Genomic DNA, 27,602 nt, shown 5'->3' with positions numbered 1-27,602 from the left:
GGACTATGTGAAACGAGTTCTCATGTAAATTATTTTAGTGTACTTTTCTAGCTTGTATTTATGAGGATTCGTTTGCTTCTTTGGAGATGCCAAGCATTCTAAGAGAAAAGTATAAGATGGTTTTTGGGCGTGTGTGTTCAAGTCAATAAAAACTATGATAATAATATTTGCTCAATTTCTTGGATCATTACAGGGGTTTGCCAACTTGCTAATAAGATGGAGGAGAATACTGGCAAGGTTAAGCCTTTCAACCGAAATGATGAACAGTTTCTGGAAGCTTTTGTCATCTTTTGTGGCTTGGGGATCCAGAACACACAGATGTATGAAGCAGTGGAGAGAGCCATGGCCAAGCAGATGGTCACATTAGAGGTGGGCGGAAGCTTACAGGACTTCTCGGGCTACAGCCAAATGCTCAGCTTTTACCTTCCACTCCTAACAACTGGTGGTGTCTGTTTGTTGTATCATCATATCCTCATGAGAATCATGTGATTTAGATGATCACTTAAACAGCTAAGGAAACTGAGACCCAGAATATTTTAGAAACTTGTCAAAGGTCATATGACCAAATCAAAACTCAGGCTGTTTGTCCCTTTAGGCGTCTGGTTTTTCAGCAGAGAGCAATCCTTGACCGTAATAATCCATTCACAGATGTCTGTTGCCCCTGTGGCCTGTCTGTCCCTTCCCCACTGCCTGAGCCTCCCCATCTCTCCACGAGAGCAGCGGTATCCACACATTTTAAAAATCACAAACAGAAACCATAAGCACTCAGAATCAGAAGTGATGAAAAGGAAAAAAAAAAATCAATGAAAACCAGGACTAGTTTAAACTCCTGGGCTAGCTACTTCAGAATCTCTCAGAAACTCTCTCAAATTACAGATTTATGGATCCCACTTCTGATAATTTGGATTCAGTAAATCTTGGGTGGAGGCTGGGAATCTCTATTATTACAAAGCTCCCCCAAGTGATTCTGAATGTGCAGGCAGCAAGTGAACCACTGGCTTGGGGGACTGACCTCAGGCAGCTCCCTCCCCAGGTGGGGCCAGCCCTCGCCAGATGTATTCCCCTAACTGCCTTGAAACTGTTCGCTTCGTATAACATGGGAATTTCTTCCATCATAGACCAATTTAGGGAAAGAGACTTCAAAAAGTATGGATGTCTCTACTTAGTCATCATAGTGGGTGTGAAATACATCTGAATGTTGGGCCACTCTTACCTTGTTGAGATCAGTGGGAACTGGTGTTTGGGATGTAATAACTTTTCCTCAAATCCCAATAAATAATACAGAAACTAACAAGCTAGAATGTTACACTTATTACGTCAAGATTTACCAATAACCAAGAAGGTATCCTTTACTTTCTAAGGTGAATATATAACACTAACAGTTTTGCTATAATGTTATACAAGGTAAGAGACCTTGGATTATAAACCAGGGGAAATCTCTGTTTCAAGCATATATGCACACACATACACATAGATATTTCAAATTATTTATATACACACATATACATATGTATACATATAGTTTTAACACTATACATATATACATGTATATGTGTGTGTATATAAATTTTGGGTTTTTTTTTAGGAATTAGCCCTGAGCTAACTGCCGCCAATCCTCCTCTTTTTGCTGAGGAAGGCTGGCCCTGAGCTAATATCTGTGCCCATCTTCCTCTACTTTATATGTGGGACGCCTACCATAGCATGGCTTTTGCCAAGTGGTGCCATATCTGCACCCGGGATCCGAACCAGTGAATCCTGGGCCGCCGAAGTGGAACGTGTGAACTTAACCGCTGCGCCACTGGGCCGGCCCCTAAAATTTTTTATCTAATTTTTTATCTAATTTTTTCTACAGTTCCCATGGTTTTGCATTGAAAAATGGAATCTAAACCAGCTATCAGAAATTGTTTCTTTTTTAAAAAAGCTTTTTATTATGGAAAATTTCAAACATATACATAAGTGGAGAGAATAGCTTAATGTGCCCCCATGTGCTCTCCTCAGCCATCTTCGGAAACTGCAGACCCCTGGCCAGTATCATCCTCTGCCTTCACTCGCTCCTCCGCACTCTCTTCCCCTCCCATTGGGTTATTCTGAAGCAAACACCAGATATCGGATCCTTTTGTTCAAAATCTCTGGATGTCTTCCTGATTGACATTTGTTTCTGTTTTACACTATAGCTCTACTTCGTTAAATATATGCTATGAGTAATTCGGCTTTCACTTAGTGTAAACAGTTTTCAGTTTCAGGTCATTATGGGAAGTCGTTTCTGTGATCACAGGTTCAAACTTGAAAATATTCTCTTTCCTTATGAGCCCATTGGATAAAAGCTGAGAACACAAAGCCCTTGGGGTTTTTTATAACAGTGAATTATTTCACTGAATTATATTGAACTGAATTATATATGAATGATATGAAGCCATATCATTATAATAACAATAAAACAACAACAATAATAATAGCTAACCTCTATCAAATGCTTACTCTCTTCTGATGCTTACAAGAATTAACAGAATTAATCCTTACAATCCTATGAGCAAGGTGCTATTTTTATCTTCAGTATGTGATAAAATTAATTTTTTTGAACTTAGAATGTTAGGTTGTTCCTTTATTAATTTATCCATGTTGCATGCACTTATTTATAATATTAGCCTAATGCCTGGTCCCAGTCTGAGCTTTTCCCTACCTCTGTGGTCTCAGCAACAACAGGTTAGCAGCTGTGATGTGTCAATTTCACATGAGCAGAAGACAGAAGCTCCAAGTTTCCTGAGATTTCCTTGTGATTAATGGTTCGAATGTGAAGACAGATCCCAAGCAGCACGCCCTCTAAGTGGTCTGGATCACCAGACAGTAGACAGTAAATACCATGTGGCTTTAGATTTTGAATTGTTAAAATTTTAAAGACTAGTTCAAGGAAAACTAGTTCAGGCTAATGCATTACTTGGCTCACCATTTAAAGTCTGAAAATGAATTACCTCTTTATCAATGATTCAGAAACTTTTGGGGTTTTAGTAAATCTATGTTGTCTCTGTTGAAAATGAAGGACATTTTCATTACAACCACTACCTTGGTTAAAAAGAACAGCTAAAATATTATCCCATCATTTAGAAGTTATCACTTTTGAAAACGGGAGTTAATGAGTCTCAATTATATTATAACATATATTATATTATATATTTTTATAATTATATATTATATTTATATTAAAATTATATATTTATATAAAATCATATTTATGTTAGAAATATATTATTATATATTACAATTATAATATATAATATAATTATATTATAATATATTATAATTCTCAATCATATTATAATTATAAGAAGATAGTAAGCCTGCCTTTTTAACTCTACTAGGGTAATGGAAAGTGTACTAGATTAGGAGCTGAAAGCTGGGTCCCAGGCCCTCTTGTCCTCTCCCTGAGTGTGAGCTCGCTGCCAAGGCCCGGGAACTGCTGTGCCCAGGTGTCCTCAGCTGTTAATGGGTGGATTTACACTCTTCTTCCAGCGCTTAAATCCTGTGAGTGTACAGGGATCCCTGAACCTGTTTGACCTGATATCCCAGCCATGCAGTTTTTCTTTATGAATTCTGCAGTGGTTACAGCCTCATCTGAGAGCTCCTTCTAGACTACTTTCTATCCAAATGCCAATGTTAAAATGTCAATTTATGCAAAGGTTTTTTTCTTAATTCTGCACATAAGTAAAAATAACTGAAGTCAGTATATTTTTTAAAAAAGCAATACAACATAAATTTTCTGCCAAGTTTAAGCCAATAGTGTGGCTTAGAAATAATGTGTTTGTTATATCAACAATATCAGAATAAAAGTGACAAGAGTTTTCTTTGAACATAGGGAGTATGACTTTTTGTTTTCTGAAAGAAGCAATGAATAGAAATCTGGGATTTTCTCTGTTGAAGAAAGCAGCAAACAAGATTTGACATTCTGAGGAGTCTCGTTATCTCTCCAGGAAGTTTGAGCAAAATCCCAAGCTTGAAGTTGTAGTGTGCATTTGGTAGTCCTTTTCTGTATAACCTGTGTTCCTTCTTTCTTACCCTAGGTTCTGTCGTATCATGCATCAGCCGCGGAGGAAGAAACAAGAGAGCTCCAATCCTTAGCGGTAATTCTCCCCCTCTTTCTTTATAAAAATGACTAACTACAGATATCTAATCAATATGTCAGTACGCTTTTCTCAGGATAACTGCTTCTGCTAGTAATGGTCCCTAGACATTTAATTAACTGTGGTAAATATCTAGATGGACATTCATAAAAATATTTAATCATCTCTACCTTCTTGCAGGACTACAAAGTCACTGATAATACAAAAGATAACATTGACTTTGTAATACATTATATGATTCTGACATTTTCCAGTAATTGTTGTAATCTTCACATCTTTCTTAGGCCAAAATTAAATTTAGTTTCCAGTTCCTGGGGGAAATATGGACAGGTGACTGACTGCAAGGTGGTTGTTTTGTTACGGTAATGACAACAAAGATTTTATAGTTTGTTACTGATAACTTACTCTGCATTCTCGAGAACTGAGAGTGACTTTAATTTCTGACCATACGGCTTATGGACTGTTATCTGAAATTGGGGTCAAATAGGGTCAGTTCCTGAATGCTCATTACATTCTTATTTAGTATGCTGGGAGAGGAAAGCACATTGATATGTAAGTAGAATGTCATATGTTCTGGGTCTTGATTGAGATTGACTTGGTTGAGATCATGCAAATTTGAGGCTCTTATACATTTACAACCAAGGCTGGCCCTCTGAGTTTAAATTTACTTAAGACAACATGGATGAGGTCTGTGTAAGATGTGAGGAGATGGTTGTGACCAGATCACTGAGCTTCTTTTTCATTATCATCATCATAACTTGCCAGATGCTAACCTTCTATGCCCTTACATACATTTTCTCATGTGAACTGCACAGCTGTGTTATGAAGGCCACACTGAAGCTAGAGAAGCCAAGTGACTTGCTCAAGGTCACACCGGCAGGAAGTGGGGGAGTCAGGATCAAACTCACGCAGTCTGCTTCCAGAGCCCCTGTACAAAACCACACGCTATCTGCTATGAGCTGTTAGGGAGGGGGAAGAGTAAAGATGATTCAGATGTCTTGACCTTGGTAATTCAAAGAACAATAGTGCCATTACTTAACAAAAGTGGAAGTATTAAGAAGGAAAACTGGTAGATTTGATTAGAACGTGGTAAGTTTGAGGTGCTGGTGGAACAACCGAATTGACATCTTCAGTGATCAGGAAAGGCAGGGCTAGAGTGGTGAGGGGCTGGTGGGCAGGACTAGCGGTGGCAACTTGCAAGTAAAACATGGGATTTGGGGGAGTCCCATGGTAGTGAAATAATGGGAGTGGAGCAGTTGGGAGAGAGTGAGAACTATGAAAGACTGAGGGCAGAAGTCTTGTAAATATAGGTTAAGATGGGAGGAGTGGCAAAGGAAACCAGCTAAGGGAGAGAAGTGGTAGTTAAACAGGGAGGAAGATTTAGGATAGGGGAGTGGCAAAGAAAGCCAGATGGAACAGTTTCCAAAAGGAAGGAGGTCCCATCAGTTGTAGGAAGGCTGAGAAATATGAGGACAGAAAAGGCTGCTGGATTGAGTGATTAGGTGATTGTTGAGAAAGCAGCTTCCGGAGTGAAACTGCAAAAGGAAAGAGTAAATAGTGAGAAAATGGAGGAACTTAATATGGACTTTTTTTGCTGAGGAAGATTAGCCTTGAGCTAACATCTGTCACCAATCTTCCTCTTTTTGCTTGAGGAAGATTAGCCCTGAGCTAACATCTATGCCAGTCTTCCTCCACTTGAGAGAGTTTAGATTGTCCTACTTGGGTTGTAAGTGACAGTGCCAGTACTAAATCCAGGCGTTCCAGATCTGGAGCCCACACTCCATTGCACAGCACTGGAGAGAAGATGGGCTGGGAAGGAGAAGGAGGAACCACAGACATTCTCAGTTACATCCCTGAGTAGGAAGCTGAGTCATTTGCCAAGAACAGTTTAAGGAATTTGACACGATTTTACCTGAAAGTTTCAGCTTCCTTTGGGGTTATCCTCATTCGGAAATGGCTATATTTATTTTCTTCATGATGGTATTTGAGGGAATGAGCAGTTTTTCAATTAATGCACAAAGGTTTATAGGTTTAAAGTATCTTTCAGATTAGGCTTAATTGGCCAATTTGTCTAATCCTCCCCAAATGATAAAGTTTTGAACTGAATGCATCCCTATGAGCTGGAAATTATCCCATGGAAAGATAAACTTTGAAGTACCTGCAGGCACTGTGGGGTGATTAAGTTAGTTCTAAAATGAGGACAAGGTTACACTGCCATATGCTATTTCAGATAAATAAAAACTAGCAAATAGAGTAATTTCTAAAGATAATGCTAAAAAAAACACTAGGATATTAAACTTTGCTTTTTCTCTTTGAAAATAGCATAGTCTTTCAGAAAAATCTGAAAATTATTTTCTCAATTATCTTTATAATTTTAGCAAGAGAAAAAACACTTTGGAATAACTGAAAATTGCTATAGTGCAGTATTGTTCAAAACCATCTGTTGTTCCATTTGGAAGTAGATTTCTGGCAGCTGCATTGAGAAATTTAGGGTTACATAGCTTGTAGGTCAAGTAACTCATTTAAATTGGTTGAAACTCAGCAACTGATTTCAATTCTAGTTTTCTATCAACCTAATAAAAATTCCTCTACAGGCCCAACTACACAGGTGTCTGCATCATCCAGCAATTACCAGAATTGCTGTCTTTGTCATGTGTCTGATTGTTTATCTCATTTTAAAACCTAAAATAAATTGAAAAGATGTCAAATGTTTTCTTAACTTTTATTTTTAAAAATTAGTTTGTTAGAGAATTAAATAATGTATTCTAATGACTCTTAGTCACAAGTTGTTGAGATAATCATAAACGGACCCCAGCTACCTGGTTATGGTTATTACAAAGGTATTAGTTAAGATTTAAGAATGTAATAAATATTTATTACAGATAACTGAATATTTGATTGATTGAAAAGGCCTCTTTTGCCTTCTTCTCTTGTTAGAAGAGCAATAAATTATATTAGAGTTTAGTTTTTTTCAAAGAAACCCCTCAGTTTTGTCATGGAGACAGTGTTGATTCAGTTCAGTTCCTATCGCTTCTGTTTTAGAGCAATTTCTTTTTTCTTTTTTTTTTTTGAGGAAGATTAGCCCTGAGCTAACTACTGCCAATCCTCCTCTTTTTGCTGAGGAAGACTGGCCCTGAGCTAACATACATGCTCATCTTCCTCCACTTTATACGTGGGGCGCCTACCACAGCATGGCTTTTGCCAAGTGGTGCCATGTCTGCACCCAGGATCCGAACCAGCGAACCCCAGGCCGCCGAGAAGCAGAATGTGCAAAGTTAACCGCTGCGCCACTAGGTTGGCTCCTGCTTTATAAGCAATTTCTAATCCCAGAGGATGTATCTAAAAGCAAATTGAGACCCTGTTGTGATCCTGAAGGGTCTTCTATATCAAAATAGTGAGAGGGAGGCGCAAACCACTTAGGCAGGATTTCCTAGGACAGAATGTACCTCATCTTGACTGTAATCTCTCAGAGCCAGAAACTTCACATGAACCCTCTTGATCAGGCATGTGTGTGACTGCTGCAGTAACAACACTTAGGGGCAGGGCCAGGTACCTGACCCAAGTCTCTGATGCCCAAGTCAGTGTTAGAGCATAGATCAATTCCTTCTACGAAGATGATCATCACATTCCCTCACTTTTTAGGAAAATCTATATGGGTAGCCAAATTATAAATGGGGAATTTTGAGCAGATGATAACAAAGAAGAGTTGACTCTCTGATCTTGATAAGCAGTGTCACTGAACTATAGGAACCTATGGCGTCCAGTAAAGCACCCTCTTCCTCAAACAGTGCTAGAAATACTGTGGAACAATCTGGGTCCTTTGGACTTCCTGGACACCATCTGTTGGTACATTCATTTTTATAGGTGTCTATAACATTAACTGGGCTGTATCTTTTCCACATTGGCAAGACTTAATAGATTTTGTTTATTCTTCCTGCTTTTATCTGACAAGCTATCTTAGCTGTTTTGCTTTGATTTTACTAATGGATAACTTCCAATGTTAATCTTATCTCCAGAGTACGGAGGCGCTGTTCTTGAGCTTCTTATTTACTAACTGCATGCTAACCAGATCTGTGTGTATTAGTCCCAATTTATCAGAATCTTGACATTATGACATAATTTCTATGGTTTTGAAAAACTGTACGCTCATTATCCAAGTTTTTTATAGTGGGTGCCTCTTCCCTATTGAGGTTTAAAGGAATCTATTTATATAATGTTAGAAAGAAGGAAAAATCATAACACATGTTGGTATAGTTACCAAAGAAAATATATTAATCCAGTCTTACTGTGCCATATTCACTTCTTTATTCTCTATAAGATTTGGTTGCATATTCACCTCCCTTTTAGAGTAGATTTCTTTCTCATTGGTATTTGGATTCACTTCCCTCTGAGAAAGATAAATTCTAACAGCTTTGTAAACAAATTGTATGGGTTTTTTCCTTTAAAAACACATTTTCTGTGCATATTACAAGTGGGGAAGAGAGACATTAGCCTTCTGTAAAGTGTAGTGTGATGGCTGTCAAAGTGGCTTTATTCAAAGACTGGAACCAGAGTGTTTTGCAAAGCAGAGTGCCCCGCTGGGGGTGGGGGTGGGGGTGGTCAGGGACTGGTAAGGAGAGCTTCAGATACCTGACTCTCTCTCTCCTTTTAGCTGCCAATAAATGCATCAAATATCTTAATTTTATCCCTGAAAATAATTTCCTTAAAGGATGAATCACTGAGGAAAATCTCTTTTCCTCTTAACATTTATATTGAATAAACATCAAGGAGTATTAATATAACAAAACGCCTTTATAAAGCACTAAAGCTATTTGGAAGAATTTGACATTTTATGGAAGACAAGTTCAGTAGCTGCCCTTCTTTTTAGACTTATTTTAATAAATAACTTTCTGAATAAGGAGCCCTTTCCTAACAGTTGGCTATCAGGACTTGTTTCTTTCATTTTGATTTTAGCTCTGGGGATTTGATGCTCTAGACCTAAGGCAGGCAGAATGCCTTTGATAGCAGTGTGACCTTTCCTGTATAAAGATTATACAATTGAGCAAATTGTGTAGCCATGTAACCATGTGTCTTTATTTTCTTCTGAAGTTACCAGAGACTTTGCCACAGGCCAAATATAAACCTTTTCATGAGGCATCCACCAAAAATAAGAAATTCAATAATTTAAAAATGATCATTATATTTCCTTTACCCAAGTGTATTATTTTCCATGAACACATGCCTATGGGTTTCAGGGAGACTATACACTTTATAACTGTATTATTTCCTAAAGTTTCATTTCTCAATTGAGTAAACACAAAATGCACCCTCCACTCTTGTATAAAAGGGACACCAGTGTGTCTTTTGTTGTCTGAATGGCCTTTATAATAAGAAATAGTTGAAGAAAAGCAGGACTTCATTTATCTTAAGTAAGGCACTGATAAAGCTCAGGAAGGATTCGCTTTGACTTTAGAAACACAGGTGACTGTCTTAGTCAGGGTTCTCCAGAGAAACAGAGCCAGCAGGACATAGATAGCAGAGGAGGTTTACTTGAGGAATTAGCTCACGTGATTACGGGAGCTGAGAGTCCAGCAGTCTGCCATCTGCGAGGTGGAGGGAGGCTCAGGAAGGCTGGTGGTGTGGTTCAGTCCGAGTCTGAAGGCCTGAGAACAGAAGAGCGGATGATGTAAGTCCCCGTCCAGGGGCCTGAGAAGACGAGATGAGACGTCCCAATCCAAGCAGGCAGGTAGTAAAGGGGCAAATTCTTCCTTCTGCTGCCTTTTGTTCTGTTCAGGCCCTCAAGGGAATGGATGATGCCCACCCACACTGGGGAGCGGTCATCACTGAGTCCACTGATTCCGCTGCTAATCTCATCCAGAAACACCCTCACTGACATACCCAGAAACAGTCTTTAATTTGGGCGCCTGTAGCCAGTCAAATTGACACATAAAATTAACCATCACAAGTGACTAAAAAAAGTAGTTAAATGTGTATTTACATTCTGTTTCATTGTGTTGTTAGGAATCACTTGGGCAAACTACCAACATACTTGTTATTGCACTTAAAAAACAATGTATTTCAGTTATTTATGTGTCTTTTATCTCCATCAGGCTGATAATAATAATAATAACTACCATTTAGTGATTGCTTAACAAGATCCTGGTTTATATGTTTTGTTGAAGGACTGAATGCCCCAGTAGATTCTGGAAAATCTAGACTTTTAGAAAGCCTGAAAAACACTACTCAAATTCCTTCAACCCATTCAACAAGGTTTTCCTTTCTTTTTCTTTAAAATGAATTTGAAGCTAGAAATACCTTAATAGTTGATTAAATATATAAAAGTGCCTGTTAACTAGTGACAGAGCAGACATGTCAAGGGGCACGAAGATACATTTTCATCACCAACTTTCATTTTCGTGGAAAAGCATGACGGTTAAAAACACGGGTCTAGAGGGAGGCGTCTAGGTTCAACTTCCAGCTCTGTGTTCTCAGGCAAACATGTGACTTCTCTGTGCCTCAGTTTCTTCATCTGTAAAAAGAAGATAATAAAAGAATATACCTCACAGAGCTGTGGTGACCGGAATTCCTGACACATATGCCCCCATTAAGTATTATTGTTGTTAGTAGTGGCAACAGCGGGAGGAAAATCAGTTCTCAAGATCTAGTAGTAGCAACATCAAGATTTTTGTGTGCGCTGTCATGTTCCAAGTCTTTTTGCCCAAACCATTCTGATAATGTGGACTCAAGAAAGTCTACAATCATTGTTAAATTGGCCTATGTAGAAGAGGTACGTGGAAAACTTACTGGAGGAAGAAAGCACCATGTGTTATAAGAGGAAATGTAAACCTTTTGTTTATAAAGTATAACCAATTCTCTACTTGAGGGGAATAATCTAGAATTGACCATTTTAAGTAACTTGCTACCAGAGCTGCTAAAAAGTGGAAATTTTGTGTGTGGAATCAAGCATAAAAAACACTACATAACCATAACAGCTAAGGTGCACCCATCCATTTCCCTTAAATGCTGAGAGAATCAGAGACAGAGCTTGGGCCCTGTACAGGAAGGTCACTGGCAAGATTTAGATGCGTGGCTTTTGGTTCCAAAGTGACCAGGCAGTAAGAAATACTGGAGTCCTGTGCACACAGAGATAAATGTACCATAAACTCAGAATATTAACCCTTAGAGACAACCTAATCCAACGTCCTCATTTTATAGGTGAGAAAAAAGGCAGAGACGTTGCACATCTCGTTCAGGGTGACAAAGTCAGTGGGAACATTGGGACTAGAATGCTTAATAGCAAACGTGCCTTTTTACCACATGCCTCACCTTGCTTTTAAGTTTCTCTTTTTATGATCATTATCTAATGCTGAAATGCACATGTAGTAGAATTGTCAGCTGGTGATCAGTTTAATATTTAACTCCTCATCAGTCAGATGGTATTCAGAACAACTGTTTTTGATTAAAGATCACTGAGAAACTAAAAATTTTTATAACCCTGAACACTGCTTTCTTTAACCCAATCCATTCCTACTCCCAAAGATACATCCAGTTCCACTCTTAGTGAATTTCACTTCCAGAGAGTTTTCAAAAAAATTTTTGTAAGAATGGTGAAAAGGGGCCAAGGCATTAGAAAAAGCTTCATAAAAAGGTGACTTAAATGAAGAATTGCCTTTAGAGTCACTAGAGGCAAACTAGTTTATTATTTGAGTGGCAGATACAATTACAGATCTCAGAAGAAAACTGGGAGTATACTACCAAGCCGTTTGCCAGATTGAATCTTTAACCCAGTGGGCTTTGTGTATTTTTTTGCATATTTGGTTAATTTAACACAAATTAAAACTCCTAACTCTAGACTCTATAGAATTCAGTTAAAGCACTAAATAAACGCGGTTGCCTGGGAATTCCCAGGCCTTGTGCCCACATGTGGAGGGACAGGCAGAACTGGATGTGTTAAGTGGTTATGGTCCCAGGAGTTTTGAATTGGATTATTATACCATAATACAGACACATTTATAGCACTTCATTGTTTTACAGAATCTTTAAAATATGTTATTTCTGTTAGTCTTCAACACCACAATGCAATGTTATATTATCCCCTGAAGAAAAAGTCAGAAATCTCACTTTGCAAATTCTAACAAATCAAACCATCACTGAAAGAAGCTGTGAAAATCCAGATTTGTATATACATATCGTATCCCAGAAAAACCACAGACTTTATTCTCTACTATTAGTAAAATGTAGAATATTTTGTTTTATAAAATGGCAAGAAAGAATCATAGGTTATATGTTTATTTAAATCACCTTTACCCCAGGGTCTTCCAAGGCAAACAGAAAGTTGAAGTATCTTGTAACGGTCAAGGAAGCAGTTTTAAATGAATTTTAAATGGTGTCTGACATTTCTCATGACTTGTTAGTAATTAATCCCAAGAATTCTGAACATCTGTATCACTGACCACAAGGTTCCGGAGGAAAATGTTAGCAAGTCCCCACTGGGTCAGCTCAGGAAGGTTAAGTCGTGGTGTGGCGTGACTGAAGAAGCCAAAGAAAAGGTTCTTCTCTCTCAGTAGAGAGAGGTTGGGAATTAGAGTGTGTAAAGGAGAGAGGCACAAGCTGTGCTGGCTGCTTTTATCCTGTAGCATTTAGAATATCCTTTGTGGAAGGAAGGAAAGAAAACCCTGCTGTAAGAATAATGATGCCCTAAGGAAAAACATCTGTCCCCTTGTGGAGTGCAGTATGTTTAAGGGAAGCAGCTGTTATCTGCTTTGAGTTAAAAGGTGGGCTTATTCCCACCTCCACACTTCCGAGTTCCACTTGAGTCGACTGCTCCGTCTCTGATGTTGAAGGCAGATGTAAACAACAAAGCCTTTTATCTAAATATTTTAATTCTTTCTCTTTTCCCATAATTCAACCCACGCATTAGCCTGTGGAACTGACTTAACAGGACGCATATTTTTTTGTGAATCTGGGACTTGGGAAAAGATTCTCAGTTTGGAGTATGAAGGGGGTGACATTTGTTTAAAGTTTAAACACATCTAGTGTATGTAAGGAAAATGTGAAGGTCAACATGAGCAAGAAGAATGTGCAAGCACTCTCAGATTGGCAGAGGAAAGCCCTAGATTGTTCCATAAGATTTTATTAGTTTGACCTTTTTACTTCACAAAAGTTGGAGGTAAACCTGAGTCGTGATATCCCAGATACTTATAGGAAACCTAAGGGGTTTGGGGGGAGTTGAGGTAAAAACATTAAAGAGACGGAACTTACCTGATTCAGATTTCTTAATTCTTTCCTCTGTCCTGTACCAAATTAAAGCCACTTTTTATCAAGTGAATCTCAGCACGATCTGGCTAAAGCAGTTAAAGTGCTGGCAGGGCAAATGGTCAAGCGGGTGGAGGAGTTGGGGTTCCTGCAAGTTCTGATGCCTCCGGGGCCAGGCAGGAAATCTAGGAGAGAAGCTTGACAGCTCTGCTTACCTGCGGGCCAGACGCCTTGGCTCTAGCTGGTGTTTCTTCGTGGAAATTGGGGCTCAGTGTGGCCTGACTTTTCAGGAGAAGCCAGAAATCTTTTTTTTCCCCTTGTTAAAGTCTCCCAATTCTTAAACAGTATAACACATTTGGTGAATTTTAAAAACATTCAGTACCAAATAAAACAGACTGGAATATACTTGCCAGGTCTGCTAGTTTTCTAGCTCAGGTTAACAGACTTCATCCTCCTAGGAGGTTTTGGGACCTTAAACCAAGAACTTATTGACTCAAAATAAGTGAAGGGAATGAGATTTGTTTCTTCTCATTTATTTAATAAATATTCATATTAACAAATATCAAAACTCTATTCATCAATAGTCACAGTGGATACAAAGATGGGTAAAGACACAGCCCTGCCTGTAGATCCCAGTGTAAGAAACAGATAAACAGGAAATTACATTGTAGTGAATTTTGTGTAATTAAACAGGTATTCCCAGGGTGGGGTCAGCTCTGGAGGGCATTTAAGCCTTCTTTGGAATGGGAACTGTGTCTTAAAGGAGTCCATCAGTTAAAGAGTGTAGGCGCTTTACAGGAGAAGCAGAAAGTACAAAGGAACATTGATGAAAAAGAGAAAGGTATGTTTGAAGAAATGTAGGTGTTTACTACCATTAAATGATTATCAAATCAAAGCCAAGGATGTTAATCAAAAAACAGATCCCGGGCCGGTCCTGTGCTGTAGGAGTTAAATTCAGTGCCCTCCACTTTGGCGGCCAAGGTTAGCAGGTTCAGATCCTGGGTGCGGACCTTCACCACTCGTCAGCCATGCTGTGGTGGTGATCCACATATAAAGTGGAAGAAATTGGCACAGATGTTAGCTTAGGGCTAACCTTACTCAAGCAAAAAAAGAGGAGGATTGGCAACAGATGTTATTCCTCTGCCAAAAAAAAAATGAAAAAAAAAACAGATCCCCCTGCAAAAAACCAAACTGGCTTCCCTTTCCTAGACATTCTAAATCAGAATCACTGAGGATTTTAATAGGCATCATTGGTGGTTCTTAGGATCAGGCTTGCATGAAGCACCTGCTGCTAGTTTCTAGAGTAGATTGTATCAAATCTGAGAGCAGGAGAGTCTGCCTGGATTGGAAGCCGGGCTCCATTCCTTAACTAGCTGAGCTGCCATGGGTAAAGAAAGTAACCTCTTTGTGCTTAAGTTTCTGTACCTGAAAAGTGGAGCTAGAATATTCACTTCATAAGGTTGTCCTAAGAATTAAATGTAAAATGCTTAGAACATTATCGTCCTGCTCACCACTTGATTCTCAGCTAGTACTGGGACTGGTCCAGAAAAATTACTCAGTAAATATCTGTTGAATGAGTAAGACTGGGAAGGGATAAAGTGGCCAGATCACTGGAGTCCTTAGTTCTTCTCACTGTTCTAGGTACAATCTCAGGGCAGCCACCCACTCTCCACCTGTCTACCTGGAACCATATTAGTTATCCCCATGTGGCTCAGTTAAAAAAAAAATGGGAGCAGCTCCTATATGAGAAAATTTCTAGTGTACTGCATTAAAAAGAAAAAATAATCACAGTGTGCTATTTCCCTGTAGCAAAGCGAGAAAACTTACTGAATCTCTGCTGCTTTAATTAACAGCTTTATTTCATTTTCTTCTCCCTTGACCTAAGGCTGCTGTGGTACCATCTGCCCAGACCCTTAAAATTACTGACTTCAGCTTCAGTGACTTTGAGCTGTCTGACCTGGAAACGGCACTGTGCACAATTCGGATGTTCACTGACCTCAACCTTGTGCAGAACTTCCAGATGAAACATGAGGTAGGAATGCAGTGATGTCCTTTGGAAAAGAGTGTGTGTGTGTGTGTGTGTGTGTGTGTGTAAGAGAGAGAATTAGTTTTGTATGCTAGTATGGAATAGATTTTTAAGTTTTAGTGATTAATATACTGTCACTGAATGCATACCGAGATTTTTAAAGGAAAGTTATCAACCATTAAAAAGACATTTATTGGGTTCCTACCAGGTATCAAGCACCAGGTTGAAGAGAGGGAGAGTATTCCCACAGCGAGTGGGATGCTCAAAGGCAGGATGACAGAAAGATAGGGGTGCGGGCGTGAAGCCCTGGTTGTGAGGGTGAGAGTGGCAACTGGAGAGGAAGGTAAGAAGCACATCACATATAACCTTGTAAGCTAGGCAGCGGGATTTGGATTTTATCCTGAAAACAAGTGTGAGTCACTGAGGAATTTTAAGGAGGGAAGTAACATGATCTGATTGCAAAGGTCATAATAACACAGTAGAGGGAAGGACCAAAACGGAGCAAACTCCTTTGGAAATGAGGGCGTAAAGGGGCTTGATGTGAGGCCAAGGTCTTGGTCCGAACGGGGTCACCCACATGGGATGAAGATGAAAACTGATTTTAACCCCTGTGGATTGCCTTATTCGCCTCCCAGAAAAAAGCAAGACTTAACTAAACATCTTCTAATACTAGTGTGGCGATATCAGGGAATTCCATTTTGTTTCATAACGGCTATGTGTATACCATCAAAGAATAAGGGAGAATAGAAAGGGCTGCTTGAAAAAAAATCAGTAATTTGCCGTTAAACTTATTTTTTTCTGGTCAGTTGAATGTCTAGTCTCCTTGTACAGATTTCCTATTTGGAAATTTAAACACCTTGAAGGCTTCCACTATTTACCAATCCATTAATTCATAAAATGAAAATGTATTAACATACACAGTGTACCCAGCACTGTGCTAGGTACACATTTCAGGATGAGTTGTCCTTGCTCTCAGAGGCCTCACAGGAATAAAAACTAAGGGCTAATACAGCTAAGGTCAATACAGTGTCATTTATGGTATTAGGGGGGCCCAAATCTAGTTCTTTCTTGAATTTAACCAAAGTTTATATTATTCTTGGGTGAAAACAAAGAACAACTGTCTGTAGACTCTTCTCTAAGAAGACTTCACTCCTATTACAGTGTGTTGATTAAGCGATATCAGTCATTTAATTATTTCGAGAAGTTCTCCAGAAACGTTATTGGTTATTTTAGTCCCTGTTTTACAAATGCAGAAATTGAGACAGCATGATAGACTAGAAAGCTCATGGATTCTGTAGTCACAGTCTACTAGTGATTAGTTTTTTTTTCTTGGGCAATTAATCCCTCATTCTCAGTGTGGTAATCTGTTAATTGGGGATCATGGTATGCCTTTCCCTGTGGGCATCTTGTGAGAACTCCCCATGCATCTGTGTGAGTGTCTCTTTGTATGCAGGTGTATGTGTATACACTTGTATATTTTGTTTAATACAGGTGTGGACTGCATGTCAGTTATCCTTTCCTTAGGCCAAATTTGACTGTAGTTATATCACCCCATCAAATTTCTCTATTGTAGGTTGTAGGGCCCATTTTTAAAAGCCTTTTCTATTAATGGAATGAAGACCTCATTTAGAGCCATAAGTTCTAAATGTGAATCTCATTTCTGCTTCTTGCTTATTCTAGGACCTTATAAACTAAGATAGCATCTCAAATCCCTTTCCATTCCTGAAATCTCCCATACTTTAAATTAGTAATGATTCTGTTGAAAGGGCCTGGCCAGAACAAAGGAATGTGGTCCTTGTACCTATTTATGAAATTCTTATAAGTTGATTTATTTCTTAAAAACTTTTATTTTTAGATAGCATTTGAGTGTTGGATATGAAGATAGTCACTCAGAATTTCCTTAGCAATGTTTATTCTTACCTTTTCTTGAATTTTTTCCATTGGGCAGATATTTCTCCTCAGTGTCTCATTCATCTTCTCTCCTTTTCTGTTTAAATAATCACTATTCTAATTTCGGCCAACATCAACTTGAACATTGCAGTCCTTCCGCTTGGCCTTCCTGCCTTAGTGCCTCAATTCTGTTTTGTTTTTTCAGATATTATTTGCCCTATAATTTTAGGATGCTAACGTTAAAATGTCAGTGCTAGAGAGGATAGTAGCATCATGAAGCTGCCCTGACAGAGAGTATTTCCTCCACAAAACATGTCAAATCTTCACGTCTCTGCTTGGCTTCCTATGACCATCGCAACCATTGCTCTTGCTGATCTCTGAAATAAGAGTCTTGACTCTCCTCGAACCAATCTGCATGTGCTGTGCTGATTTTTACCATCTATTTATTACGTGTCATTCCTCCCCTAAATGGGCTGCTCCACTTCCAAGTCTGCTTCATTTTATGCCACAACATAGTTCTCTCTTCCTCAGAGCCTGACTCAAAAGTCTCTGTTCCTGGGAGAATCCTAGGATTGACTTCATGCCACTTGGAATGCTGTTGACAGTTTATAAATTCGTGTTCTCAATTTTATGTTGATATATTTATTTCCTTTTTCTGTGCACTTTGATATTTTCACTAGTGATTGAGACTCTTGAAGGCAGGAGCTGAGCTGTGTTTTGTTTCTTCCCTTTCTCCCACAGCACCTTGCGTATGCCACTCAGGACTTAGCAAGCTTTCGTAATTGTTGGAGACTGATGCAGCACATTGAGCATGCTCCCTAGAGTCATCCAAACTGTACATAATGATTCAATAGCCCTGTACAAAAAAGACTGTATTACAGATTTGAACATGCCAGGCATATCCACCAACCACTTAGCAGATCTGACCATAATTTCCCTAAATGCTGTTAAGAACATCTTGATAATAGAATCTCAAACTGTACTTAAATCTAGTTGCTAACTACTGTATCCACTGTTACCCAATTCTATCAGGCCCATCTTAAAAGAAGCTTAATAGAATAGTCCACCTGGAATTATGCTTCAGAGTCATTTGGGTCATTATTTCACATTATATGATATGTGCATATTTAATTATTAATTATATCTACAGATTTATGATTAGTAAAAAGAAATGCCCATAGGTTAAACTTCTGGGTTTTCCTGCTTATTTTCCTTGATTCTTTAATTAATCACCAGTAATTTTCTACAACACTTTACTGCACAGTTTCTAAGCATTTCAAAGAAAGTTTATGGCTCTTACCTAAGATTCTCCTAATACGATGACTCTGTCACCTTCCTGACTGACTTTGTTCAGAAATGGTCATGGTGAAAGAAGCTGCACTGTATTGGGATTACCACACATCAGTCTTAGGCACACTGAAATCCTCTAGAAAAGACGGTGACTTGGAGGTGAAGGAGCTTGGGGACCTTGGGGTTCTTTGTTATCAGAATTCCCTGTGAACTGTGTGATAAAACAGGAACAAAAAGGCCTGAAAAGAAAAGGGAGGCTATGAAAGCACTAATTTCCTACCAAATCCTCTATAAGCAATTTCTACCAACAATGAAGAAACCTCGTTTTTGGCCTACTTCTGCAGCCAGTCATGCTGTGGTGTTCATTGCTAGAGCAACATTCTTTTCCCTGGTACTTTCTTCACTCCCCGGGGCAATGTCCTTTGTGTTTGAAATGTCTCCAGTGATATACGTAGGGAGAAGCACATATTTATTTTTACAGATCCCCGAAAGTATAGTAAATCATTCAAAATTGAAGAGAGGCAGGCTCTGACGCTAACACAAACACAAAATAACCATGCTTAGGGCCCATGAGTCCCTGGGGATTTTACTGACTTCACCACTTAGAAGCTGAATTAAACCCAGCTTGTGAGATTTTCCAAATAGTCTATAATTTTTTTTCCCATCTTTTAAAATAATTTTTTTTCATATGGACGCTAGGGCTTTATTTTGCATATATTATTTTTAAAAATTACTTCTTGGTAACCAAGCAGTAACTCTGCCTGAATATTTAAGCATAGTTTAAAAGGGACAAAGATCTAATGATTGCATCAGGACTTGGAGCTCCAGTTTGTCCTTGGACATGTGTGACATTCCTGCCCCCAGTTCACCCCCAGAGCCTTGCACTAAATACCTTCACAGACATACAGATGGGAGCCTGAGAAGAACTTTTGAGTGGCTGATTGCATGGCTCTCAGTAAGTGAATTCACACGTATGTGACTAGCTGTCTCTCCTAATTGATGACACATGCACATAATATCTTTTAAAAAGCCCGTCAGTGCCCTACCTATGCCAAAAATACCTTTCTTAGTGCTTTCTTGCATTTTACATCTAATTTAGTTACTGTGGGGGTTAACATGGTGGGCTCTGGAGACAGACTGCTCAAGTTTGAATCTGGCCCCACCCTTAATGAGCAACTCGACCTTGGGCAAATTACCTCTGAATGTCAGTTTCCTCATCTGTAAAATGATCCAAATAGTAGTGCCTCCCTCAGGGTCATAAGGGTTGGATGTAAATACTTTGTCCGGTGCCTGGAACATAGGAAATGTGGGATGAACGTTAGCAATTATTGTATCTACTTACGCTTTATCTCCTAAAGGTTCTTTGCAGATGGATTTTGAGTGTTAAGAAGAATTACCGGAAGAACGTTGCCTACCATAATTGGAGGCATGCCTTTAATACGGCCCAGTGCATGTTTGCTGCTCTAAAGGCAGGCAAAATTCAGGTATTTTTTAGAGCCATTAATACATTAAGACATTTTGTTGCTTTAGTAGTATAATTTACAGCATGTTCTTTCAAGTTTTTTTAATGTGCACTAATGATGATTGAGAATAATATTTATTGCTACTTACAAGATAAATTACATTTTGTTAATTAAAGAAGATAAGTATGGCAAAATAGTTAGTAATTTTCTTTCATATATAATATATATGGCATATTTTTAAAAATCTTTAAAAGAACTACCTGTTTAACTTAGTCTTTGAGCAAATAAATACTTCCTTCAGAGGAAAACTCCACAGTATAAGTAGTAAATTTCTCATGTTCACATTCGGCCTGCTCCATAGTAGAATTCCTCAGAAACCACTCAAGTCCTGAACTTGGCTTCATAGATAAGTCCAGGGTTCTCTATCACATTTTCTCTGGAGCACTCAGTTAACTTTATAAGTACTATTTCACGGAAAGGGTTTTGGTTTCATATACATTGACCGAGACTGTTTACAAGGAAGATCAATGCAGAAAACGTTCAAGTAATTCATTCCTTTCCAGGCCAAATTTTATCCATATCTCTGTCCTTAGATTCTAACTTCAGTGGGAATCGACTAGTTATTCTAGGTAAGTGATTCCAGGCATCCATCATATAACTGTTTTTAATTCAGAGCTTCCATGCTCTTTTCTTTGTAATAAATTCTAAAAATGTTATTCTCTGTCTCTACTTTCATAGGGTGCACATTTTAACTGGCTAGAGCTAAGAGAAGTGATTGCTGTCCAAGAAGCCATATGAAATATCATAGTAGTATTTTCCTGCCATAGCAAACATTCATAAGAAATAGGGTAAACTTATTTGGGGATATGGAAAGGTCATAAGGATTATACCTCTGAAGACAATCCTTGCTTTTTGTGAAGAATAGCAAAATGATGATTTTTGTGTATGTTATAAACATACTATCTAGAGTGTTGAGAGTTCCAGAATAGAGCTGATAATAATTTCAACCTGTGTTTTCTTACTAATGAAGGAGAACAGTAGTATAGATAATACAAATGGCAGATATTAAAAAATAACCTATCTGTGGCTTTGGCATATATTGATCAATTTTTAGAAGCCAAATTTTCATTCCTAATTTGCTTTTTTTCTGTTGTTTTGCTTAATATTCACTTTATCTCTGTGCCCTAAGAACACAGCATCTGAGAGCAGAGAGTTAAGGCAGCAGAATCAGCAGGGAACTAAAAGGCAGAGAGAAAACAATTACTTTAAGTTTATTTTGATTATTCCACATATATGTAAATAATTAAGAATTAATGGTATTTACTATAGATGGATAGATTATTGACTGTTTGAGGCATTTCAGCTTTTTCTGTTGCTAAGTGACATCTGTGATAATCCCATTCTGAAGACAACTGATTTCCTGCAGATCAGGGATTCTAGGATGAGTCCTTTGTGACTGCAGAAGTACATATACATAGCAGTGAGAAAGAAAATACGTGATTAGTGAAAAGAGGTAGTATAATGCGCTTTACCTAATTGTCCTTTCTGTTTCTTTCCTCCAATGCCTTTGATCATGCAGAACAAGCTGACTGACCTGGAGATACTTGCGTTGCTGATTGCCGCACTGAGCCACGATCTGGATCACCGTGGGGTGAATAACTCTTATATACAGCGGTAAGGCGTTTTCCCCAGCCAGAGAAGAAAATGTTTCTTTTAAATTGTAGGGCTGTCTTTTTTAAAGTAAAAGCCACAGCAAAATTTGATGGTACAGAATTTCAATTGGTCAAGGTCCCATAGTGTACTCTGGTTTTATTTAAGGGAAATGGAAAAAATAATGCAAGTCAAGTATTGTGTTGATAATGTTTCTCGTCTGAAGTTGAAAAAATATTTGTGTTGAGCATCTTATTTCATTGATAATTACCAAGAGTTTTGCTTTAGTTTATGTACACTCAGCTTAAGAGCTTCATTGGAAAACTATTAAGACTAGTTCAGAAAAGGTAGAAGTTCACCCTGGAATAGAAAAGATTATATTTGAAAAGTGCTGAGCTCAATCCGAGGTACCTAGTCAGTGCTCACTAGAAGGAGGCTCTGGTCTTAGAGATGGCAGTGGAGCAGTGTGGAGGGCCTGGGCTCTGCAGTCAGACCTGGATTGAAATCCTACCACTGCTGCACGGTTCCTGTGTGACCTTGGGCAAGGGAGCCCATCTCTCAATACCTCAATTTCCTGATTTATAAAACAGAGATAATAGCACACCTACCTCATAGGGTTGATGTAAGTTTTAAAAGATAACACACATCAATAGCAGGTGGAATGTCTGGTACATCTGGTACATGAATGTGAAATAAAGCTTAGCAGCAGATGCTAGTGATAGTCCCATTGTCACTGGAAGCCCGCTTTTTGGTTGACTTTGAGACTAAGATACTATCTCTTCAGACAAGTGTTTCAGGCTCCCTTACAGATCATACTTAAGTGATGTTTGCAATAACAAATGAGATGATAAAGATGACATCACTTTTCATAGATTTTTGAGCCACTGTGACATTTTTATTTTCTTGCAGTAACTTAGTTGAAAAGCCTACGTTTTAATGGCAACATCTCTTCCTACTGAGCATTTTATAAGTATGTAAGTGATTAAACTAATGGATAGATCTCTTAAGAAAATTCCAGATGTCTGATATCTTGAGGGAATTTCAGGAAGCGCTCTAATCACATTCCCTTTATCTAAATAAAGGGAAAACTTCATGTAAGAAGAATTGTAGTGATGTTGCAACCATGTCCTCTGCTGACCTATGATGGGAAAAGATAGCAAGCTCTTGCCTGAGTGTCAGCGACTGGCTGCTTCCTCTTTAAAATCTAAGGTTTTGGAGAACTGACTGGGTGACATGTCCTTTGTCTCCTGTGCTCTGTCATGTGCTTGTGATCCTGAGCCTCACATTGACACAGTAGTGATTATGAAAGGGAACAAGGACATGAAAAGATGTATAGTGCAGAGACGAGCATAGCCTGAAGATCAGAGCCAGCAGTGCTGTGTTCCCTCCCTACCTCAGAACTGAACATGATATTATTAGTATATACGGATAATTAGTGTCAGGATTGCTCTCAGATGCCATGTTGCCCTGCTTTAGAGTGAAAAAAAAAAACAGCTATTTTTTCCTTTGTTTATTTAAAAATAATTACCCGGAAAAACATCTGGAGAAACGTCATCTTCTCTTCAAAAAAAAAAGTCCTGGGAAAAAGTCAGACTACAGAATCTTGCTTTCACAAACACACCACAAAGCAGACTTCCACCAAGTAATAATAACTTAAAAAAAAAAATTAAAGGAGTTTCAGACATTTTTATTTCTTCCTACATCCCTGTGGTTTGAGTAGAAGAAGCCAAGAATTTTCTGGGGATGTTTTAGTGGTAAGAGAGTGATACCTCAAGTAGGATTTTCTTAACCAGGGACTCTTAGAAGAATAAAAGTACCAAAACATTCCCATATAAAGAACTAACTTCTACAAAGGTGTACTGTGTCCAGACCTCATCAGGTATTCAAACACTATATGAAGAAGACCAAAACAATACAAGAAGGCACAGAAATAAAAGTAATATATCAAAAAGAGAAAGGGCTGTCATGTGGGAGCAAAGTTAGAAATGAACTACTTCTGTCATTTGTTCTTCTTGAACATCTTTTCAGGAAATTAATTTGAAGTAAGATATTCCTTGTAAAGGAAACTGTGTTTTGATTCATTATTTGATTCATTATTTTGATTCCTTATTGGTTCTTTGATTCCTTCCTTGACTAGGAAGACTGCCATTCACTGCAAATATGCCAGTGGAATATTTGGGGGAAGAGTTCACTATTATGCTTCCTTCTCCCACATGGGTGGATAAAGGAAAGAATGATTTCAGATAGATATTGAATTATTATTTTAAAAATACACAGTAAGAGAAACAAAATGGCTGAAGTACAGACATCCGCTAGAGAAAGCACAGTTGTAACACTTGGTTTACGTAGAGAAATTCTCTGCATTTGGCCTGCAGTCAGTATAAGAAGACTGTCGTAGATGCATTTATTTAGTTAGCTCCAGGTTTGGTGTCATAAAAAAAATAGTGAAATTATCCTACATTTTAGGCAGATGGATAATGAGCATTACTACGGCCTGGTGCTTTGCTAGGCGGAAAGAGAACTATAAAAGTATAAAATGTGGTTCCTGTTATTAGGGAATTTTCATAGTCTCATGAAACAATGTGGATCAATGCAAGAAGGCATCTAGCAAGTCCTGAGTTGTCTGATAACGTGGGTTGTAAGTGTTCAGCAGAGAAGGAGATTGGTCAAGACTAGTAGTCTACCTCCACTGTTAATGGAGGAATAAGACTTAAACTGGGGTCTTAAAAGTGGGTAGGATTTGGAGAGGAGAAAGGATGAAGATATTCTAGAAGCACCATTAGGCAGGCATTTTCATGGAACGGTGATGATAGCTAGCCTGACTAGAGTCAGAAGGCTCACTGACTAGGAATGAAAAGTGAGAGGATGAACAAAGAGGAGTTATAGGACCCTTTTGAGGGACAGCTACAAAACTAAGTACATTTTAGATTTGATATAGCAAAAACACAAGGAGCCATGGCAGTGGGTAATAAAGACATTGTTTAGGAAGAAAGTCTGAAAATAAGGTACAAGGTAAATGGGTAATTATTAGAACCACAGAGTTTAGCTAGAAAGCTGTTACAACAAGTTAGGTATATGGTGAAAATCACATATTAGTTAGAGAGACAGGAAGAGACTAAAGGAGAGAGAAACTTTTTGTAATTTAATATTGGACAGTTAGTTATATGCATGAAGGGGGGAAAAATCATGACTCCCACTCCCAGAGGGTGGAACAATGATGGTGCCATTGATGAAAAGGAAGGAACTGGGGGGCATGTGTGCATGTGTGTGCGTGCTTTGGGAGGGATGAAAAGGATGGAGGCTAGGAGTTTGGCAATGAGAAAATAAATAGGATGGTAGTTAGAAGAGTTAAAATGATCAAATGGATGTTTTTTTCCAAAATTAGAGATTCAGTAAAATCGAAATAAAAATTTCCTGGTAACCACAATCAGACCACATATATTTGTCCTGGGAGAACTCATTCTGTGCCATGGTCTTCTCTGCTCTGTGACAGGAGCAGGAGTGAGCTGGAGTCACGGACTGGCACAGTGGTAACAGAGGGTCAGCAGGCTCTGAGAGACTTCACAGGGCAGTAAAGACAGCACAGGAATCACAATTTGTGAAGGTCAAACTGGCTAGAGTCTATTTTAGCCAGGAATGAGATCACCTCATAAGGCTGAAGGGCTTGAGAGACTGGAGATCTGAATATGAATAAAGTGCAAGTTCAGTTAGTCCTAATGTCAGTAGCTAAGAATAGTAATAATAATAGAAACTAACACTTAATATAGCCCTTATCTTCTGGCATTTGGAACTCTTTTTAGCACTTTATATATACAAGTTCAGTTAGTCCTTAGACCACCACACAGTGGCTGTGATGGTTATGGTTAAGGGCCAATGCGAGTCAGATGCCTGGGTGCATATGTGAATCCTGACTCCTCCTCTCACCATGTGACTGTGGGCAAGTCATTTAACCTCCTTCCCTGTGTTTCCTTCTCTGTATAACGGAATAATGACAGTTTCTATCTCATAGAGTTTTCTATGAGGATTAAGGAGAATAAGTAAATGTAAAGTGCTTGGAACAGTACCTGGCACAACTAAACGCTCTACAGGTTTTAGCTGTTTTCACAGGGGGTACTATTAAGGACAGCTAGGAGTTCAAGATCTTGCTTTGTCCCACAGTGGATCAGGGAGCAGCAAAGATACTATGCCTAGTGGCACCTGGAAGCTGTGGAACAAAGAAAGGAGTGTCTATTGTTGATGTGAAAAGAGACAATCAGTAGAGTCAAGGAGGTCAAAGAAATGGGGCCAAAAGGTCAAATGAATCATCAGTTTGAATATGTCATCGAATGTGATTGCAGAGAATGGGAAGGGAAAATAACCCCTGATTGATAGAAGACAATAGTGATGATTTGGAGAGAAACTGAAGTAAAGAATTAAATAGGCTTGATATGGGTTACAAAGAGTAAAGAGATTTGAGCCCAGAGCAATATATATGGGATGAGAAGCAAAATCAGGGATGATTGTTACAGTCAGTGAAAAGGAATACTGGGGTGGCAGGAATGGTTTTTCTTACAGAGCCTTTATTTTCTATTGTTTTCTAAAGCTTTATATTTTTAGAATATTGCTCTGACTTCTGCACTGGCATCCTAATGCTATTCGCATGATGGACCAACAAACTGCAGGACAAGAGGCAAATGCAGGGAGAGTGTGCCAGGCCATCACTGCTCACTGACATCAGTGTGGAAATAAAATTCTGCAGCAATAGTGGTTTAAATGGGTCCTTCTGACAGGACCTCAAATAAAGAGGCAACATAGCCTTGTGTCTGAAAGAATAAAAAGCAACAAGCTATAGAATACATTGCTTTCCATGAATATTTTTTGTAAACAAGAATTTTGGGGCATTTGTCACCCTTTTATTGATTGATAGATCTGTAACTTTAGAATGTAAGTAAAGGCAAACAAATAATTTGCATTCATCTAATTCACAAGCCAAGAATTTTCTCTAATGTGAAACATTCCTTTCTGTGTTGTCTAAAAACGTAATGTGGGTTTGAAGTTTTAAACTATGTTTGTGTTGTATCCACCTAATCGCATTTCTAGTCCAGCTTCTAACTAGGTCAGAGAGTGGATACTGTGTGCAAAGTGCTGTAGTCATGAGCCAGTGGGATGCAGTGAGGAGGATGTGTTATAATCCCAGCTCTGCCATTTATATTGACCTTGAACAAGACAGATAATCTCTCTGAACTTGTGGTCGTCTAAAAAACAAATGTTAAAATGCCAAGGTTAGAGAGCTCTCAGCCTGGGTCACCCTAGAGGCACAGGCTGAGACAAAAGCTGGCATGCATCTAGCTTATTTGTGCATGTGATCCCAGGGAGCAGGAATGCAGGCCTGGGAGTGTGGAACAGGGAAGAAGGGAAAGCCAGGAGAGGGATGAGTTATCCAGCTGTCCACCATGCAGGCGGCTGGTGCTCAGTCCTGCTAGGTGCCTTTGAGAACTGTTATGAAATGAGACCCAGAACAGTTGCAAACAGACAAAGAGACAAAAGGGGAGGGGGTAGCTATCCATAAGCTCCCATACCCCATTGGTCACAGGTGACCTCTGTAAGCCTTACCTCCACACTGCAGGCTGAACAAGCACGAGTGCAGAGAGAGTCCTGTGGGCACCAGCTGTGGGGTCAGAGAACTGCAAGGCGGCAGTGAGAGGTATTCACCGTGGGCCAGGGCAAGGCACCTTCTAAGTGGCACCTGCAGGAAGTCTGTTAGAACATGCAGGAAACTGGACGCAATGTCAATGGCTGGAGTAGGAGGTGGGGCTCGGGATTTTGATGTGGTGAGCAGTGTTCTTATACAGAAGTATTGTAAAAATTAATATAAACTACTTAACACAGTACCTGAAATGTTATATAGCCCCTCGGTAAATGGCAAGTGTTATCATTAGGGAAAACAAATCTGAT

The 27,602-nt window shown here is 38.8% G+C and overlaps 1 protein-coding gene across 3 annotated transcripts in view; it reads left to right on the top strand.

Moving 5' to 3' along the window:
• The window catches only part of PDE5A (phosphodiesterase 5A), a 130,261-nt gene that overhangs the window by 78,850 nt on the left and 23,809 nt on the right, over positions 1–27,602 (top strand). For all 3 annotated transcript variants that reach the window (XM_044767297.2, XM_070504690.1, XM_070504689.1), the window contains exons 10-14: positions 194–369; positions 4,056–4,115; positions 15,235–15,381; positions 19,914–20,039; positions 21,598–21,692. In XM_044767297.2, the coding sequence (XP_044623232.1) occupies positions 194–369; positions 4,056–4,115; positions 15,235–15,381; positions 19,914–20,039; positions 21,598–21,692 (604 nt within the window). The remainder of the gene's footprint in view (positions 1–193; positions 370–4,055; positions 4,116–15,234; positions 15,382–19,913; positions 20,040–21,597; positions 21,693–27,602) is intronic.

This window comes from Equus asinus, chromosome 3, assembly GCF_041296235.1.
Source record: "Equus asinus isolate D_3611 breed Donkey chromosome 3, EquAss-T2T_v2, whole genome shotgun sequence".
NCBI lineage: Eukaryota > Metazoa > Chordata > Mammalia > Perissodactyla > Equidae > Equus > Equus asinus.
The sequence above is the reverse complement of the archived record's forward strand: the minus strand, read 5'-3'. Positions and strand labels throughout refer to the sequence as shown.